The sequence below is a fragment of the Drosophila serrata genome, unplaced genomic scaffold (assembly GCF_035046125.1).
Source record: "Drosophila serrata isolate PLE 108 unplaced genomic scaffold, ASM3504612v1 contig_217, whole genome shotgun sequence".
NCBI lineage: Eukaryota > Metazoa > Arthropoda > Insecta > Diptera > Drosophilidae > Drosophila > Drosophila serrata.
In genome coordinates, this window is record NW_028257115.1 from 1,810,735 (window position 1) to 1,830,373 (window position 19,639).

Sequence of the window (19,639 nt, forward strand, 5' to 3'; positions counted from 1 at the left end):
CACAATTTGCACAGCTGCCGCAATTAGCACGTTTCACACATTGATTTTGGGCACTCCTTAAGGAGAAGGTTCTCCATCTCCTGCCACTTTGGCATGTGGCATGTGGCATGTGCCAAAGTGGAAACTTGAGTGGGCCAAGTGATGTGATGGGTTATTAAAATACTTTGCCTTTGCCTCCGCCTCCCTTATAATTATTAATTATGTAATAAGTCGAATGGATGGACATTTGCTGAGCCCTGGGATTCTCTATTTGGCTTTGGGATTCCAGTTATGGCCGAGAAAAGACTGGGAAAGAGGCTGTATTTTGGCCCAAAACGGAAGCTCATTTGGCATTTAAAGGAACTTTGGTAAGATGGAGGAAGGAAATAAGAGCGCAAAAACGAGGGAGATTGTCTTGGCCGGAAACGAGCATTTAAAGTTGTGTAATATTCACGATAAAAGCCTAAGAATATAGGATAGAGGTTCTTGCTTAATGTAAACACATTATGCCCGTACCATAATACCTTAATTATACATATTTTATTTTATTTTAAATTGTTTTTATTACATGATTTGCTGGTTTAGCTCAGTGAAATCAAGCATAACATCTCGATAGAAAGCAATAGCACTTCAAAATCATGGAAAGCACAAAAACAATGTCGTAATGTTGTACCACTTTTTTAAAAATCTGTTCAACAAAATGGAATTGCTTCCTTCACTACTGCCTAATGCCTCTATCACAAATTTGTTTCATTTACCAGACAGCCCAAAGGACTTTTTACCATTTCCCCACACAAATAAACCTCTTGTCTCTGGTGAAACATATTCCCTTTCGGTTTCCACTTCCTTGACATCCTTGTAGCCAAGAACATTATCATTGCCATTCGGCTTTGCCGCTTCACATGGTCGTATAACACAGTCTCCCGTAATTTGCATAAAATTTCAATTTTATTTATTTTATAGCCCCCGGAACAATAATGTCCAAAGAGAGATGGAGAGAAATGTACGATAGAAACAATGCTCATTTAAGTTTTCGTCAGCACAATTTTTAAATTTCAACTTGACTGGAGATTAAATTGTGGGTTTAATGGGAGAAACTTTCGTGGAATAAGCTGAGAATTAAAGGAGTTGAAAGGGCTTCTTACACGCTGGGTAAAGCTTGCTGTCTAGACTGGGCAATGGAATCCCTTGGACAGGACCTCAGCTCAATTCAGTCACACACACGTGCCTGACATCACCAGACAGAATCCAGTTGACGATGACGACGACGACCTCCTGCCTGTCATCGTCACTTTTGCAACTGTCGCCAAGGAGAAGTCCTCTAACTAACTCGACACCCACTGAGAAAAATACGACCTTGAATTTATAAACTGAATTTTAAATATTCAGTTTAGAGGGCCCTTGATAGAGGTTTCAATATGTGTACAGAGATGAGTTGATAAGAAATAATATTCTGCCTTTTTATGTACTTCACGTGGAACCATAAAAGTAGCATAAATTCAAAATAGTTGCTTGATTTTAGATATCTCGGTTCCTTCGCCCAGTGACGTGCCAACGGGGCAGCATGTTAAAAATACAGAAATTGAAAAAAAAAGAGGCGTTCGCTGTCAGGAGTTTCTTACTGACTGACAGGATATATATCGGGAAGGAGAGAGAGAGCTTGCTTTTGAACTGGTTGTGGCATGCGTGCAAATGCCTTGCCACTTACTTAGTTGCGATCAAGTTAGGGGGCCGAAAAACTTTACATTCTGCACTTAAATGTGCGCCAACAATCAAAAGTGAAACAAGTTTTTGTTGGGAGAGCGAGCAACGAGTAACCAAGTTCATGAATTTGTTGCATGTTGCACACACATGTTACGTATGTATGTGTATGGGGAGGAAGGAAGTCCTGCCGTTCCGCCTTTTGGTTTTAGTTCAGTTTAAAAACTTTTTCTCAAGTCATAAAAAAAGGAAGCGGTCTTGTAAGTTGCTCCTTGATCGAAGAAAAGAATATCCTTAAATGTTATAAGAAAAGTATTATTATTACAGCATTCTGAAATTCAATACAATTCAAAATTATTAACGGTTTATCTTTCTTTACAAAATAATTATCTCCATAATACTCCTTGTATCTTATATCCTTTAAAACCCCATTTGTCCTACAGGGTATTCTCTACACTTCAGTTGGCAAATTCAGTTTGGCTTTCTTTCCTTATTTTTCTCAGCCCCCGCAGCAATTTGCCACATGTTTTGCAGGCAAATTAGCGAGAAGAGAGCATCTTTTCGCAGTCTTGGCTGATTTCGGTCCTTTACTCCCTCTCTCCCCCTCCAGTTGGAAAATATTTGCCAAACAAATTAAAATTTACATTGATACCAGAGAAAAAGAAAAAAAAAATCAACCAAAACCAGTGGTAAACAGTCGAAATAAAGCAGAGTTCTTTTTGTTGCTGACTGCACTTGATGTTGATGTTTTTGAGTGAAATTACACGGCCATCGCCATTGGCAAACAGAGCGCAACGAGCCAAGCAGTAGCAGTAGCAGTAGCAATAGTAGCAGGAGCCAAAAGCCCGAAAGTGGAATAAAAGTAAAGGCAAATGCAAATGCAAACACAAATAAACAAACCGAAGGATGCACAACTGCAGGACGTGCAGCAACTTTTTCGTGTTGGTGCCGCTGCTGCTCCTGGTCCCACCACTGTGGCACGTTTCGCATGGAAAATACTTGCGGCATCGTTCAGTCGCTCATTTATTCCATTCGGTAATTTTATTTTCCTTTTTTTTGTCTCTCTCTCTCTCTCTCTTGGCTCCAATCAAATTTGTACGAAGGTGATTCTCAGTACTAAAATCAGATATCATCTCTTGATTGCAATCGCTCACGTTGGGAAAACAGTGCGTATGATTAATTTCCGAGAAGAGTTGCCTCGTCAGCAAAGATGGACTGTTGATAAAAAGTTTAATTGAATTTCATGCAAATTGCATTCATGAATTTGTTTTTAATTAGAAAACTTGCCGGAATCTTTCTATGGCTTTTTGGGAAAAACTATGAATATGAAGCGAGTGGGCCAAAAAGCAGCAAAAGGTTTGCAGGGAATGAAAATATTTGCACATCTAAGTGACTGTCTTGCTTTACATTTTAACATTTTTCAGATGAAATCCCCCATCTCTTGGAGAGATTTATTGCTTCCCATCGGGTATATCAGTTTGACCCCAATTAAAAACCAAAACTAACTCCCTGAATTGCATCTTGTATTCGGCAAAGGCAATGTACCTATGAATGATAGTAATTACCAGGAAGTTGTCCTCTCTGTGTTTGTTTGTGCGTGTGCTTGGGACATTTTGTCGGGTTCAATTACTGGTCAAAAATGTTAAAAGTTTATCGTAGACAGGACATAGCCTGCAAACACTTGTGCAGGTATATGTATGTACATCTGCAGCCAGATAAATTGGCAAATGCCAGCAGCTCTGAAAAACTGAATCAAAAAGTAAACTTTTGTATGGTAAACTTTTAACCCCCAAACTGCAATCTCCAATTACAAACGGGGGATCAACGAAATGCCAGTAGTACTCGTATAATTCAGTGAAGTGCCTCCTGCAAAAGGCCCACAAGGGAATCGAATTCGAAAATTCTCTGGCCACCCCCCAGAAATGTTCCTCTCATTTCTCCAGGGGACTCAGTGCCACCTACGGAAGTTGCTGGCATCAGAGGCACCACAAGGAGCAGTTCAGCAGCTCAGCAGTTGCAGTTGCACGAGTTAACCAAAAACGGAAATTTATGACCAGACAAGATCCGATATACGGTAACAACACAGTCAAGGGAGGAGAAAAGTGGGCTCCTACACTGCAAGAAAATTATATTTACATATATGCTTGCAGGGTATTATAATTTTAGTCAGAAATTTGCAACGCAGCGAAGGAGTCATCTTTGACCATATAAAGTATATATATATATTACCAGTAGATATGAGCAGTAAGTATGAGCAGTAAGTAATTATGATCATTAAGTATTAATGAACATTAAGTAACTCTGAATAGTAAGTATCGATGACCAGTAATTAACTATGATCAGTAAGTATCTATGAACAGTAAGTAACAATGATCAGTAAGTATCAATAAACATTAAGTAACTCTGATCAGTAAGTATCTATATATAGTAAGTATGTAAAGGAGTCTATGGCAATAAGCAAATAAATTGAAATATAGAGCCAATAGCTTCTTCATACATAATATAATTGTCATGATTAAGACTTACCGCAGTAAAGGACACGTCATTGTTTACTTCCTTCCAGTGTTGTGACCAAGAATGCTGATTCCATCCGAAGTGAGCTTCTTCCTAGTCATCCAGATGTATTTCATTGGCCACGTCATTTTTTTGGGGTCGAAGGGTGATCACTTGCACTTTCACTTGAGATGTTAACACTAGGTACCCCTAGGACAGACTGAGGCGCGCGCGACCTTAGCGCCTCTATTTATAGTCCGCGAGCAGAGCAGAGAAGAGCAGAGAAGAGAGTGTGAGTGCGTGGGAGAGAAGCTGTTGCCTCTAGAGATTAACATAGAGCGATTAACATGGCGAGAGAGGGGAGAGGCAGAGAGAAGCTGTTGCCTCTAGAGATTAACATAGAGCGATTTACATAGCGAGAGAGGGGGAGAGGCAGAGAGGAGCAGCGAGCTGATATTTAATTTAACTATGATCAGTAAGTATCTATGACCCGTAAGTAACTCTGATCAGTAAGTATTAATGAGCATTAAGTAACTTTGAACAGTAAGTATCTATCGCAGGGATTACTTTATTGTTTTTTAACATAAATATAAATAATTTATATTGTATTAATTCCTAGTGATCGAATTTCAATCTGCAAGGGTATACAAGGGTATGTTTAATTTCTTGTTGTAAATAATTTGTGGTTCTTATACCCTTGCAGGGTATTATAATTTCAGTCAAAAGCTTATAACTCAGTGAAGAAGTCATTTCCGACCCTATAAATCATATATTTTCTTGATCAGCATTAAAAGCCGAGACGATCTAGCTATCTTTGGAACAAGAAAAGAAATGTAAATTTTTTCAAAAATTTTACACAGTTCACATTGCTGAAATTTGGGGCAAAAAATTTAATTTTTTTACATTTTTAATTGAGTATGCAGTTTTATTGTCCTAACCAAAATTTGCAAAACACCGCTTTCCGAATTAAAATTAATGAATTTCTGACCAAGTTATGATTCATTCCTTATTCGATCGATTCACCAAATTGCATACATTTTTCGTTTTCCCTTTCAGGATATTATAATTTTAGTCAGAAGCTCCCAAAGCAGTGAAGGAGTCATTTCCGACCCTATAAATCATATATTTTCTTGATCAGCATTAAAAGCCGAGTCGATCTAGCTATCTTTGGAACAAAAAAAGAAATGTACAATTTTTTTCAAAATTTTACATAGTTAATATTGTTGAAATTTGGGAATAAAAATTTTATTTTTTTTACATTTTTTATTGAGTATGCAGTTTTATTATCCTAACAAAAATTTGCAAAACACCGCTTTCCGAATGAAAATTAATGCATTTTTTGCCTAAGTTATGAGTATTTTAAACTTGGAGTTGTCAAAAAAATTCTCATATAAAAACACTTGTAAACATCGATCCAATGAAAGGATTTATAAGCTTCGGCCTCTCAAAGATAGTTTTCTTTCTTGTTGGAGTATTATTTTAGTCAGATATTTGACTTCCTGCTTTCAATATATATAAATACCAAGAATTTTGTTTCTAAATACTTTACAATCTTTTACAAAGGTTTTATTAAGGTACTACCTTTCCTTATTCACAGTGTACGAAATGCTGGGGCATTTCTGCAGTTGCACCAACACACACAATTGTCTTGGCATTACGCACAAGTAGAGTGCGTTTTTGGGTTGTCCAATCATAAATTACGATTGTTTGGGGGCCGGCTCAAGTGCGAAATACCCGCCGGTTCACGGGGGCTATGATAAGCCTCCATCCCCGTAGGAGACTATACCATACTGCCCCATAAATCGAAGAATTTGAATTATGAAATCTTCGTTTCCCGTTTCGCCTCCACGGCCACTGCTCCTGGCTGCTGTGCAAATTGAGTGCCAGCCGGGCAATTGAGTTGTCGAGAGCCGGCAGCGTATACAATCGGTTTATCCCGTCTGTCAAGAGCGAAGTACCCCCGCCATTAGTCAGTATATGACAATGCATAAATTATACGAATTATTTATGAACTGCCAGTGTATACAATTTGGCCACAAATATATGAATAAACCAAAGTGAAAGTCAAAGTCAAAGAAAAATAAAAGAAAAAGGGCGCCGGAAAAGAGCAAACTCATTGTTGGCAATAATCATAAATTTCTTGGTTAATTAATTTATTGGGATTGAGTGCGTTGGCCATTGTGACTCTGGCAAACACTTGATTAAGTAAATTAAGTAAATATAAGCCTAAACAATTGCATACTTAGGTGAACAGCGGGAAAAGACCATAAATCATGGCAGGCTTTGAGCTGTGACCTACGAAATCAAGTGGATTAACGACAAACTCTTGGAGTAAATCAAAGGGAGGTTTAGCCTGGGGTTCAATATCTTAGTTTTAATAAACTGAGTTGATTAAGTTAAATAGTAGTATATATGATGAGTTTAGTAAACTGTTAACAATAAATCATAGGGGATTAAAGTAACTGCCTTTTGAACGTTATACAATTAGTTGCTGATAAGCATCAACGTTTTATTTGAACTAAATAAGTAATTAACCTTTACCCTTTATTCACTGCCAATGAGCAATTATAAATGCATTGTTCAATTTTCGTATTTAATTGATCCCAACACAAAAACCAATTATTGCCTATTTAATCTAGAATTTCTTCTCATATCCATAATCAAATTTGCACAACTACCACACCTGAGGAAAAATGCTTTACCTTTCAATAAAGTCGAGTATTTTTGAGGTAAATTTCAAGTGCATCAGCATCAAGTTTCAGGCCACAAAGCTCTGGTTTACATTCGTAATTTTCTGGAATTTTTTAATGTAATATGCAATGTGCACAGAGAGAGAGAGAATGTAGGTTTTTGGGCTTTCTGCAAGTTTAGCCCCTTGGAAAACTAAATGTAAATTTAAATGTACATATGTATGTACATATATTCAAATGCAAATTTCCAGCTCTGCTGTATAATTAGAGGAAATACAATTATACGAGCACACACTTGCATGTATGCAAAAATACACACTCGCACAGCCGCTTATATATTTAGTAGTCAAATTCATTAGCCAAAGAAATGTGTTGTTAAAACCGCAAGCCCCAAAAAATGCAACGAATGTGAAACTTTCTGGCTCAAATAATTCATTTGAATTAGACTCACAGGGCTCTGGCTGGTGGGATCCGTGAAAAACCTGGGAAAATCCATGAAAAACCCCATTCGGGAGCCACGGAAAAAAAGAGCTCCATGGCAGCCACCGCAAAACGAAAATGATTTCTTAATGCAATTTCTTACACATTCTCCTATAAAGTACATATTTTTTCTCTACCAAAACCCCGGAGCCATTGTTCGGGCTTAAGTCTCACTCGCACTTTGGCCCCAAAGAGGAGAAAAATTCCTGCCGAAAAAATAGCAGCGCATAAAGCATAATAGCGGCGCCCAACTTTCCCCCACCGCTTTTCCTGCCATTTCCTCCGATTTTTCTTTGCTTTTTTTGTGCGGAGTTGCATGCGTATCAGGTCGAGACTTCCGGCGGTGTCTTTGTGAAGCTGATCCCCGGCTCAAGGACTCGGCTGACAGGTTGAAAGCATCACATATAGTGCTTTACCATATTGTTTATTTATTTGCTTTACTTTTTTTTCCAGTATCTCCCCGCTTTCTTCCTTTTTTATTTTTTTAGGAGAGAATCAAGAGAAATAAAGGCTTCTAGGAAATGGGCAACCCTTTGGCTCTTTGTTCAGCTGCTGTTCCGCAAGACCAACTATCATTGGCCATCATAAATATTTATCAAACTGAAGGTGAGCTGCTTTTCCACTTAAGGTGTCCTCTCCGGAAAATGTGACCCAAAGATGAAAAAGGGAAGAAAAGAATGGAAGAGAGATCCGGTTGCCAGGAAAAGAATTAAATTTAATTTGCATATGTTAAGTGGCAGAGGCAATTAAAGCCACGTCGAAGGCTGCAAGGAGGTGAGAAGCAAGGAAAAGGAGGTGAAAGGACAAAGGACACGCCCGCACTTTTGATTGAGATGTGAAAAAGGGACCGAAAAGGGAGAGCCGCAGAAAATGGAGAAGGCTGGCGGTAGAAGTGGGAAATCATAATTGGCTTCCAAATGCTTGAACTCAATTATGTGCGCACAATTTTTGGGCCACGACGACGACGACGACGACGACGAAGAAGGCGCCGACAACGATGTCGTCGCTGCCGTTGACAGGCAAATTATGGATTCAAGGCCAATACACGCACATATTTCCCCTTCGCTAGAGCCAGCGCCAGCGAAATGGCACTTTCACTTTGGGGAAAACTCAAGACAATTTGCATGGTGAGAACAAGGACCGCCTCCTGCCCGGCCCACAAGGGAAAATGGCACAACAAGGGGTGGGGCCCCCAGTAGACATGATAAATTACTTAAACATAAATTAAAGATAAATCATGGCTGCAGTAGTTCCTCACACACAAACACACACACACGCACACGATTGAAATGCACAAGGAAATTTGGCCAAATGCAAATTAAGGGTCATGCTGTGGCCAAGGAGTGTGAAGGCGGCCAGGATATGGCTGAATGGCAGTCACATGCAGTCGAGGGGAAAGACAGCGGAAGGTAATCACACTTGGGGAGACAGTTGGCCAGGAAGGAACCCCCCCCCCCAAATGGCAGCCAGAAATGGAAAGTCCAGGCATAGGGATTTCGATGTAATGATAGCTTAATATAAGCTTAAAGTTGGAGCAAGTGTGTTGCAGAACTTATCTTAAATCTATCCTCAAAAATTTAAAAATAACCAAAACGTGCTGGGACACGACATCCAAGTCAGTCTAGGACTATAGCCAGGACATGACCACTCCCAGGCCAACCCAGTGTAACCGCGTGCATCGTGCTGGTTTCTCCTTGTGGAGAAACGTAAAACTCGATTTGATTCGAACGTCACGTAGTAATCGACACATTCCCCAAAATCCCACTGCCGCTTATTGACTCTGGACGTCGTCGGGTCTGGCGAAATTCGATTTAAGCCATGACTGGAATTCATCCAAGATTAAATCCGACATCTTGACTAAGTGATCTTCTCATATCACAATAGGAATTTATATCGTTTTATAAGATATTTATACCATAAGTTTGAGGATAACCTTTCATGTATTCGTTGAGTTCTATCAGATTAAATTCGATTAAATATAAACAACAAATATGTTGGTTACTATGCTCTCTTTTCCACACTTCATCGAAATATTCTAAAATTAACAAAAAGCTTCTTTAAGACTGTTAAAAAAGCTTTCTATTGCTTATCTTTTCAAGCTATTAAAATATTACTCCAAATCAGTCGGAACATTGTTCTTTAAACTGAAAGATGTAGGCACCCTGCATGCTTCTTCCCAAAACTAATCTAGTTGCTAAATAATAACATTCCATTAAGTAAAACCTAATTGTATTCAAAATGAAACGGATTTCGATTGAAGATGTAAGTAAGCAAAAAAATGATTCAATTTTAAGTAAATATTTAAAAATATCAAAACCATTCCAAGCAGTTTTCTGAAATGAAAATTCCCATGCCTTGGGGTTTCATTTCGGGTCGATGGTATGGTAACCAAGAAGTGAGACCCATCCTGGCGATCCACGGTTGGTTGGACAACCTTGGGAACCTTCGATCGACTGATTCCTCTGCTCCCAGATTATATAGGAGTTCTGTGCATCGATCTTCCCGGTCATGGACGCTCCTCGCACCTGCCGCCGGGAATTAACTATGGTGTTTATGACTTGGTTTACATCATTCCCTGTGTGGTTAAACATTTTGGTTGGAACAAGGTGTCCCTGCTGGGTCACTCTCTGGGTGGCATTATGAGCTTTGCATACGCGGCAATGGCTCCGGACACGGTGGACATGGTTATTTCCCTGGACGTACTGCTGCCCATGAGAGTGGAAAATAGTTTGGCAATTGAATTGTATTCCAGCAATCAGGAACAGCTTTTGGTTGAGGACGACCGGAGAATGCTGGCGGATAATGATAGAAAACCTCCAAGCTACACTCTCGCCCAAATGAGTAGGAACATTGCTGTAGCAAGCTTGAACTCTGTAACTGAGGACTTGGCCCACCATCTGCTCCACCGTCAGGTAAAGAAGTCACAGAATCATTCCGATCAGGATAAATTCTATTTCTCCAGGGATGGAAGAGTCAAGTATTTTAATTATTGGGACATTGATACGGGACTTGGCATCGAGATGGCAAGGCGTATTGGTAATAAACCCTACCTTATCCTGAAGGCAACTGAGTCCTTATACTTGCAACCTCGCAGCGACGAGGTTATTTCCATTCTTGCCAATGGGAATCTTCACTTTGAGTTCCACAAAATTGAAGGTGGCACTCATCACTTACACTTGCAGTCTGCGGAGGAGTGTGCCCGATACATTGTTCCCTTTATCCAGCGTTATCGTCCTCAAGAGGATCAATCTAATCGGGAAAATAATATCAGTTTCCAAGAACAACCTAGCAAACTGTGAGAGTAAGAAACGCTAGAAGAGCTAAAATTAAATTTGCTTGTTGAATTATCATGAATTCTAAGGAATCAATGATTTTTATATCTAAACCATAAAGATCTGTAAAATAAATATAATACTAAGAAATTAAATTCGATTAATCGTAACACTTGACCTATGGCTACAATATTATCTCGCTTTCATTTTTGTTTATCGTCAAAAGCTTTTCAATAAAAGACTATCTTTGAGAAAGCTCCTCATAATCACCGAAATCTCTCTATGTTTATATATGTATATTCAATTATAAAAGCAGAGAACACAAAAAAATGAATTAGTCGAAAAATGAGTCTTGAGTGAAGAAGATCCTATCAACTTCTTTACTAAGTTAACAATCGAAAAGAAATGGGAACTATATCAATAACTGACGTAAGTAAGCCAACAAATTAAATAACAATTATGAAATAAGAAATAACACTCAAGACATGACTCAGAGCAATTACATTTTTTTGTCAGTTTGAGGAAGTCAAAATTCCCGTGCCTTGGGGTCACATCTCTGGCCGTTGGTATGGAAATCGGAAGGAACGACCTATTCTGGCGCTACACGGATGGCTGGACAACTTGGGAACCTTCGATCGACTGATTCCCCTGCTCCCTGATTATATAGGAATCCTATGCATCGATTTCCCAGGACATGGAAGGTCCTCGCACATACAACACGGATTGTTTTATAGCGATTATGTTACTGTAATTCCAATCGTGATGAAGGAATATGGATGGACAAAGGTCTCCCTTATGGGTCACTCCATGGGCGGCTTCCAGTGCTTCATGTACGCGTTCATTAACCCTCAAGCCGTAGACATGATCATTACCCTGGACATTTTGCTGCCGTTGAAAAATAAAATCGAAAATATGGCAATGAAATTCGAAAAGCAGCTAGTGGAAATCGAGCGACAAAATGATGGAAATTACACGGAACCACCTTCATACACATTTGCTCAGCTGGAAAAAACGATGGCCAAGCGAAGGTTTAAGTCCGAGTTCCCTGAACTGGCCAAGCACCTTCTTCATCGTCAACTGTCCAGGTCGAAACTTTATCCCGAGAGATTCTACTTTTCAAGGGACGCACGGATAATGAACTATCACTATTTGGACGTCGACGACGGTCTAGCCATGGAGATGGCGAGGCAAGTGAAGGGGAAGCCCTTTCTAATTATCAAGGGTTCACGGTCACCATATCTTTCACAAAGGAGTTTCGAGGCAATCGGCATTATGGCCGAAGATAATCCGCATTTCGAGCTCTACGAGGTGGAAGGCGGCACCCATTACGTTCATCTCCATGCTGCCGAGGAGTGTGCTCGGTACATAGTGCCCTTTATTCGACATCATCGACCTCCTGTCCTTACATCTTGGTCTTTGGCTGGAAAGGAAGCGGAAGTAAGCCTAACAGAGAGACACAGGGAACCCAAAGAATATCCAACGAGGAGCAGTAATAATCGAAGCAAACTGTGATATATTATATACTTGAAAATATAAATTATATGATAATAGTATTTGTTAGATACGAATAAGTCAATGAACTCGGTACTTGCAGTTTTTATGGCTAGATTTCTGAACCATAATCTTTTTTCTGCGGTTACTATGCAACCAGGTCTTTATAAAATTGTTCTAAATTAAAAAATGAAAAAAGACCTGAATAAGATTGTTGAAAAGCTTTCTAAAGCTTATCTTTTCAAGTCATTAAAGCATTACCCCCAACTTAAAGACTTAAAATCTTTGAAAGCATTTATATTCAGTCTCAAAGTGATACCCATTGTCTTTGTCTTAAATCGAAATTGCAATATAATTCCATTTAATGTATCATTTTTTAGCCAGAACCAATATGAGATCATATTTTAAAGAAACAACCTTATACATTTACAAATTAATATTGCAAACTTTGAAATACATTTTGAAGAAACATTCAGCTTGTTTTGAAAGAGTAAGCGACATCAAGAGAGCTTAATTAAAATAACAAAATTAATAATGCCATTCGCCTCGAAAGATCCGACAACTTTTTCCCCTCAAAAGCTTTATTATTATTTTGGTCAGTTGTTGTTAGCTGCCGAAGTGAATGGACGTAATACTCATATGTTTTGTTATTAGCTAATTTGTTGAATAGGAAATAGAATAAACCTTCTCAAAATTAAATAAAACAGAAATCATCAGCAGTAAAGAAAATAAGATCAATTCCAAGAGTGCTCAAAACAATAATAAAAACTGAAAAACTCATGTGCCTTTTATATTTTCTTTCTCTCATATTTGTTTATTATCGTCAAGAGCTTTATAATAAAGAGAGTGGAACTCTCTTTAAGTGATCTCTTTAGATAAACCGGAATCTCTTTATGTGTGCATTTCTTGATAAAGCCAAGAAACCCAATAACATGATGTAGTGGAATAGTAACTCTTGAGAAGAAAAGAACTGACTTAAGTTCCTGGTAACTGGAATTTATTGAACCTGAAATTAATAAAGATCCGTCACAATCTAAAAGGCATGGGAACAATATCATTGAGTGATGTAAGTAAGCCAAAAATCGCAACGAAAGTTGTCATGCGTGACCTTTGAACACCAGTTAATAAGAATTGTGAGTTAAAAACTAACATTCTTACGTTTTTAGTTTGAGGATGTCAAAATTCCCGTGCCTTGGGGTCACATCTCGGGCCGTTGGTATGGAAATCGGAAGGAGCGACCCATTCTGGCGCTACACGGATGGCTGGACAACTTGGGAACCTTCGATCGATTGATTCCCCTGCTCCCTGATTATATAGGAATCCTATGCATCGATCTTCCGGGACATGGAAAGTCTTCGCACCTAAAACCTGGAATGTATTACAACGTCTACGATTACGTATTGGCCATTCCAACTGTGATGAAGGAGTACGGATGGACAAAGGTCTCCCTGATTGGTCACTCCTTGGGTGGTTACCTGTGCTTTCTCTATGGATCGCTTGCACCTCATACCGTGGACATGATCATCTCCGTGGATATTTTACTGCCCTTGAGGAATAATATAGACTACATGGCGCAGAGTATCGAGAAGCAGCTTGTGGAAGTCGAGCGACAGAAGGAGGGAAATTATAATGAACCGCCTTCATACACCACCGCACAGCTGGAAAAAGTCCTGGCCAAGGGAAGTTATAACTCTGTGTTTCCTGAGCTGGCCAAGCACTTGCTCCACCGCCAGCTAATTAAATCGAAGCTGTATCCCGAAAGATTTTACTTCTCCAGGGATGGTCGCGTTAAGAACTATCACTACATGGATATTGATGAAGGCCTAGGCAGGGAGATGGCAAAGCAATTGAAAATGAAACCCTTTCTCATCATCAAGGGTTCACGGTCACCATTTCTAACGCTTAGAAGTAACGAGGCAATCTTAATTATGTCCGAGAATAATCCACATTTCGAGCTCTACGAAGTGGAGGGCGGCACACATCATCTGCATCTTCATGCTCCAGAGGAATGTGCCCGCTATATAGTGCCCTTCATCCAGCACCATCGTCCTCCAGCTCTTACATCCTGGTCCATTACAGGAAAGGAAGATCAACTTGCCGCCAAGGAATACAAAAGCCAACAGAGGCGACTGTTTAGTTGGGGCAAAAAGAAGCGCAGCAAATTGTGAAACACCAAAAGTACAAAGTTCAATTGATTTAAAATAATTGTCGAAAGATTTTCATTCATCATCGGTAGATGGATTATAGTGTATAGTATTAAACATTAAAACACTATTGAAGAAACTTGATAACTGACATGATAATTGTTTAACCAAAAACAAAAAAACACCTATAATGTTTTTAGTCATATAAAAATTGTAAATAAATGTGTGTACTCAAGTTTATATGTTAAATAGAAATCTGCTTTTATTGTATGTATGGATGTATGTAGGTATGTATTCCCAAAAAAATTCTAAAAGGTCTCTAATCTATTTACTCATTCCTAAAAGCTCACAAAAACTCTCGCTTTTTTGGCAGACATAAAATGTAAACACTTTTAATAATCGCAGGTTAGTCGAAAAAAAGCTATTGCTGGTGTTAGAAGTAGCATTTGAAAAGTGCTTATTCATATACATAATTTTGAAGATAATACGGAACGGTGGTATTAAATCGAGTCTAAAAGTTGCCGACGAGCAAAGTTCAAAAGGCCGTCGGGATGGGAACTTTGTCATTGAGCGATGTGAGTGTGCAGAAATGTGAAATACGAAATAGGAAAAGATAACAACAGCCGGTTTATTTCTTTATGTTTTCTCAATCGGAAGTGCACAAGAGTGCGTGAAAATAACTGTTAATATACAGCGATAAGCTGGTAAATTTGGTTTTAAGATAATTATCTATATGGAGTTTGGTGAAACTAAGAGATTCCCTCGAAGGAAGCTGGTATAATCGTTAATGAAAACAATTAAAATTATACTCCTTACTCAATTTATTTATATAATTGATCTGTTTAGTTTCAGGATGTGAAAATCCCTGCCCCTTGGGGTCATATCTCAGGTCGTTGGTACGGTAACCGTAGAGAACGACCCATTCTTGCGATCCATGGCTGGCTGGACAACTTGGGAACTTTTGATCGACTCATTCCCCTGCTCCCAGACTACATCGGAGTCCTATGCATCGATCTGCCAGGACATGGAAGGTCCTCGCACATACAACCGGGAATGTTTTACAGTGTCCTCGACTACGTTTACATCATTCCCCTGATCATGAAGGAGTACGGCTGGAGAAAGGTATCCCTGTTGGGACACTCACTGGGTGGCGTCCTGAGCTTCATGTACACTTCCCTGGCTCCTCATACAGTGGATATGGTGATTTCCTTGGACAAATTGCTGCCTTTATCGATTCCGAAAGAGTCGGAGCATATGGCTCAGAAAATGGAGAAGCACCTGGTCGAGGAGAATCGGCAGGTAGGGGGACATCTTCACGAGCCTCCCTCCTATTCCTACACCCAGTTATGTAAGCTTCTGGCCAAAGGAAGCTCCGGCTCCGTGACTCCTGAGTTGGCCAAGCATCTGCTCCATCGCCAGGTCACCAAATCTCAACTCTATCCGGATAGATTCTTCTTCTCCAGGGATGGACGAATCAAGTTCTACAATATAACCCCTTTATCCATCGGATTGGGTGAAGAGATGGCGCGACGTATACAAAGGAAACCCTACTTGATTATAAAGGGTTCCAAGTCAATTCACTTGCCGCTTGACCTATGCAAAGGGACCATGTCCATTCTGGGTCAAAACAATCCGCACTACGAGTTCTACGAGTTGGAGGGCACCCATCATATTCACCTCCATGCTGCCGAGGAGTGTGCCCGGTACATAGTGCCCTTTATTCGACATCATCGACCTCCTGTCCTTACATCTTGGTCTTTGGCTGGAAAGGAAGCTGAACTAAGTCTAACAGAGAAACTCAAGGAACAGGAGAAATATCTATCAAGGAGCAGGAATAATCCCAGTAAACTTTGAAAAAAACAAGTAGTAAAGAAAAGTTTTATTATAAACATTTTCTTTAGTAAAAAAAAAAATAATAATTTGAATAATAAATAGTCTAAAAAGTGAAAGAGTTCGGTACTTGAAGTTAGGGTTGGTCAAGAATATTAAAAACAAACGAATAATTATACTTCTCTTTTTATTCATGTTTCCAACAGAATAAGGTAACACATATTCTCATTGTAAATACTCTTAATACGATTTGTTTTTTAAGAGAAATTGCTCTTTATAAATGGTTTGACTATATGTTTACCAGTTCTATGACATTCTCTTAACCATTCAGTTGAACTCTCTTTAAAATTCAGGCAAACCAAAGATTGCTAAGTAAGCGAACAACTAGAATTAGTTGCTGTTTAACAGCGAAAGGGAATGTTCTAAATTCCCAGACTTTTCTTCGGGGATCGTTTAATTATTTGGCAATATAATATCGGAGGTCGCCAAAAAATTACTAGTTCAAGTGAAAAAAGCTAGCAAAGCTCAAAGTTCAGTGTGTCGTTTGTCGACATGGGAACGTTGTCATTGAACGATGTAAGTATAAAGAATATACTAAAGAGATCAGATCGGTAGAGATAATACTTGGTGCTCTCTGAGAAACGCTAAAGAAAACGTCTTTTTGAAAGCTATTGAAATTGTGCATTTGTCTCAAAGTAGCTACGGTTTATCTAAGTTGATAAGCACATTTTAAATTTTATTAAACGATAAGCATCGATAATTAGCAGACGTATATAGATTCCTTTTGTGTTAAAATAATATTATATTGTAATTTAATCGTTTTAGCTATCAAGCTTTAACTTCCCCGTTTTATTTACAGTGTGAGGAGGTGAGGATCCCCGCTCCTTGGGGTCATATCTCCGGTCGTTGGTATGGCAATAGAAGGGAGCGACCAATACTTGCCATTCATGGTTGGCTAGACAACCTGGGAACCTTTGATAGACTGATTCCCCTCCTTCCTGATTATATAGGAATCCTATGCATCGATCTTCCGGGTCATGGAAGATCCTCTCATCTGCCGCCAGGGATGCACTACAGCATCTATGAATATGTGTACATCATTCCCAGGATTATGCACGAGTATGGCTGGAAGAAGGTCTCCCTTTTGGGTCATTCCCTGGGCGGCATCATTAGCTTCTTTTATGCAGGTCTCGCTCCACACACGGTGGATATGGTTATCTCTCTGGATATTCTACTAAGCAATCCACTTCGAGATGCTGAGCTAAGCATTAAGAAGGTGGCCCAGGCTATGGAAAAGCACCTGATAGAGGAAGATCGGCGGGATGAAGCTAAGCTTCACGAGCCACCCTCCTACACTTTATCGGAGCTGTGCAAAGCCCTTGCCGAAGGGAGCATGAACTCTGTGACACCTGAACTGGCCAAGCATCTACTTTATCGCCAGGTGACCAAGTCAGAGCTCTACCCGGATCGATTCTACTTTTCCAGAGATGGACGGATAAAGTTCTATCACACCATTCATACAGAACGTGGCCAAGCCGCAGAACTGGCGCGACGTATAGGAAGGAAACCCTATCTGATCATCAAGGGATCTAAGTCACCGTATGTGGGAGTAGAGTGTGAGGAGCCCATGTCCATTCTGGGTCAAAATAATCCTCACTTTGAGTTTTACGAGGTGCCTGGGGGAACCCATCATGTCCATCTTCATGCCGCCGAGGAGTGTGCCCGGTATATAGTGCCCTTTATACAACATCATCGACCACCAGTCCTTACATCATGGTCTTTAACGGGTAAGGACTTGGAACCGAGCTCAAAGGAGAAGAACAGGAGTTGCTATAGCAAACTTTGACCTGATTTTAGAACAGATTTTTGATCAAAATGAAGTAGGAAGAAGTATTTACTACAGCCAGCATCATATTATTGTTATTACTTTATATTTTAGTTATGAGAATAAATGTAATTAATACAACTATTACTAGTTTCCTATTTATTTATTACCCTTTAAATATTTATTATTTTCATATATCGTATAGTTTAGTTTTCCCTCCACAACTGCACTATTTTCCGCAATCTCTTTGTCTGATGCGATTACTGATTATTGACCTCCGCCTCCCTAATTCTCGTAATTCCACAAGTGATGTGTAAATACCAGGCAGTGCCTTGGTGATGTTAATGCCTCAGCAGGCAGTCTCTCGTCTGGATATGTGTATCCTGCGGTAAATTCTCCTCATTTTCCTCAGAAATTTCCCAATCCCTCCCCAAGTTCACTTGCAATTTAAGCAATTTTAAGCAGCTTACTGCTTGAGCGCATTAGAACAATTAGCGCTACGGAGGAGGAGGCAATAGCAATAGATTTCGATCCAACAGAATGAAAAAAGTTAAGCTGCATTGAAAAAAAATTGGAAATATCCTTGAAAACCAAGCTCAAGTTCCTCAAGAATAGTTTCAGTAAGTGTGTTATGAGTTATGAAGAGTAATCAGCTAACCGAAAATAAATGTAAATTAGATGCGCAAACCCGAAAAGCAATTGTGAGAAAGTTTTCGCCGCTGTTGATGGCTTCATTGAAAATTAATTTTCCAGCAACCGTTGGAAATTCCGTTGCCTACTTGTAGGCCGACGCCTAGTTACGAATGAAAAGCGTTAAGATTTTCTTCTGGGAGAGTGAGAGATGGAAGAAAGGTACCCAAAAATTGGGTGTGGCAATGGGAAATGGCATTTATTAATTTAAGGACTTTGTTGTCGTTGTTGTTTTTCGGTTTGTTATTTGCTGTTGTCGAGCAGCAGTTCCAATCCCAGGACATTGTTGAATTTTAAACATTTGTGTGCTCTGTGCCTCGCATAATTTCCTTGTCATACATTTTGATTGGCCATATTAATATTTATGGAGGAGTTTCCCTTTGTCTCCTCACTCGGCTGCGCTCGGCTGGCTAATTCAATCAATTAACGTTCGAGTGAAAAAGCTGAGAAAATACAAGAAAATCGCTCCGCTCTCCATCACTATTGATTTTTAGATTTTTAGATGAGACCCACACATACATATATGTATGTAGGCTATATACACGTGGCATATTTCGACTGTAATCAGAGACGCCCCGCCGGGTTTCCTCCCATTCATATTTTTTCTTTTATATTTTGGAAGGTGAAACCATAAAGCCTAGATTCTCCCTTGGCATATGCCTAGATTTGCAAAATTAAAGTGGTTTTTTGGGTGGTGATTCCCCGCCACTTAAATTTTCCCCCTTTTTTGAATGGCTGAAACTTGAACGGATTTCAGCAACAATTTCTTTGGTGCGATATTGGGTTAAGCAGGCAGGGCTTTTTAAAGAGGTTAAGAGGAACACAACAGCGTTCATGGAACGCATCAGGTTGGGGTCTTCTAATGGCAAGAAAAGTTGATGAATTTTTGGCGGGGCAACCTTTTATTAATGAAAGTGAATGTGGGCCATTATTTCACTAGATAAACGACGCTTACGCGGAATATGGGATTCATGTGAAATTCAACGAGCATCTGGGGATAAACTTAAATCAACTTACGGTTAATTGGAAAACTTTTAAAATTTA

At 39.4% G+C, this 19,639-nt stretch overlaps 4 protein-coding genes, 1 long non-coding RNA gene and 1 pseudogene across 7 annotated transcripts in view; 5 read left to right on the plus strand and 1 right to left on the minus strand.

The window, feature by feature from the left end:
* LOC147644210 (uncharacterized) overlaps positions 1 to 19,639 on the minus strand; it is a 229,456-nt gene that overhangs the window by 65,346 nt on the left and 144,471 nt on the right. The window lies entirely within an intron of this gene.
* LOC110188805 (putative serine hydrolase) lies at positions 9,582 to 10,642 on the plus strand (annotated as a pseudogene).
* LOC110188860 (putative serine hydrolase) lies at positions 11,021 to 12,168 on the plus strand. Its single transcript, XM_020958767.2, has 2 exons — positions 11,021 to 11,044; positions 11,132 to 12,168. The coding sequence occupies exons 1-2, from the start codon at positions 11,021 to 11,023 to the stop codon at positions 12,125 to 12,127; spliced, it is 1,020 nt and encodes a 339-aa protein (XP_020814426.2). The 3' UTR covers positions 12,128 to 12,168.
* LOC110188831 (putative serine hydrolase) lies at positions 12,698 to 14,499 on the plus strand. The gene is made up of 2 exons (XM_020958721.2): positions 12,698 to 13,172; positions 13,273 to 14,499. The coding sequence occupies exons 1-2, from the start codon at positions 13,149 to 13,151 to the stop codon at positions 14,272 to 14,274; spliced, it is 1,026 nt and encodes a 341-aa protein (XP_020814380.2). The 5' UTR covers positions 12,698 to 13,148; the 3' UTR covers positions 14,275 to 14,499.
* Positions 14,659 to 16,199, plus strand: LOC110188852 (putative serine hydrolase). Of its 2 annotated transcripts, none has more exons than XM_020958758.2 (2): positions 14,659 to 14,825; positions 15,097 to 16,199. In XM_020958758.2, the coding sequence occupies exons 1-2, from the start codon at positions 14,802 to 14,804 to the stop codon at positions 16,102 to 16,104; spliced, it is 1,032 nt and encodes a 343-aa protein (XP_020814417.2). In that variant the 5' UTR covers positions 14,659 to 14,801; the 3' UTR covers positions 16,105 to 16,199. The 2 variants fall into 2 exon arrangements, with proteins under 2 accessions (XP_020814417.2, XP_086685748.1); XM_086829622.1 differs by lacking the exon at positions 14,659 to 14,825 and adding an exon at positions 14,918 to 15,025.
* On the plus strand, positions 16,463 to 18,044 carry LOC110188830 (putative serine hydrolase). Its single transcript, XM_020958720.2, has 2 exons — positions 16,463 to 16,656; positions 16,940 to 18,044. The coding sequence occupies exons 1-2, from the start codon at positions 16,633 to 16,635 to the stop codon at positions 17,924 to 17,926; spliced, it is 1,011 nt and encodes a 336-aa protein (XP_020814379.2). The 5' UTR covers positions 16,463 to 16,632; the 3' UTR covers positions 17,927 to 18,044.

Bases quoted from the DNA above. Each gene is read 5' to 3' on its own strand.
- LOC110188860 (XM_020958767.2), top strand. From the start codon at position 11,021: ATGGGAACTATATCAATAACTGAC. The intron at 11,045-11,131 runs GTAAGTAAGCCA...TTTTTTTGTCAG, and splicing joins GAACTATATCAATAACTGAC to TTTGAGGAAGTCAAAATTCC.
- LOC110188831 (XM_020958721.2), top strand. From the start codon at position 13,149: ATGGGAACAATATCATTGAGTGAT. The intron at 13,173-13,272 runs GTAAGTAAGCCA...TTACGTTTTTAG, and splicing joins GAACAATATCATTGAGTGAT to TTTGAGGATGTCAAAATTCC.
- LOC110188852 (XM_086829622.1), top strand. From the start codon at position 14,984: ATGGAGTTTGGTGAAACTAAGAGATTCCCTCGAAGGAAGCTG. The intron at 15,026-15,096 runs GTATAATCGTTA...TGATCTGTTTAG, and splicing joins GATTCCCTCGAAGGAAGCTG to TTTCAGGATGTGAAAATCCC.
- LOC110188830 (XM_020958720.2), top strand. From the start codon at position 16,633: ATGGGAACGTTGTCATTGAACGAT. The intron at 16,657-16,939 runs GTAAGTATAAAG...TTTTATTTACAG, and splicing joins GAACGTTGTCATTGAACGAT to TGTGAGGAGGTGAGGATCCC.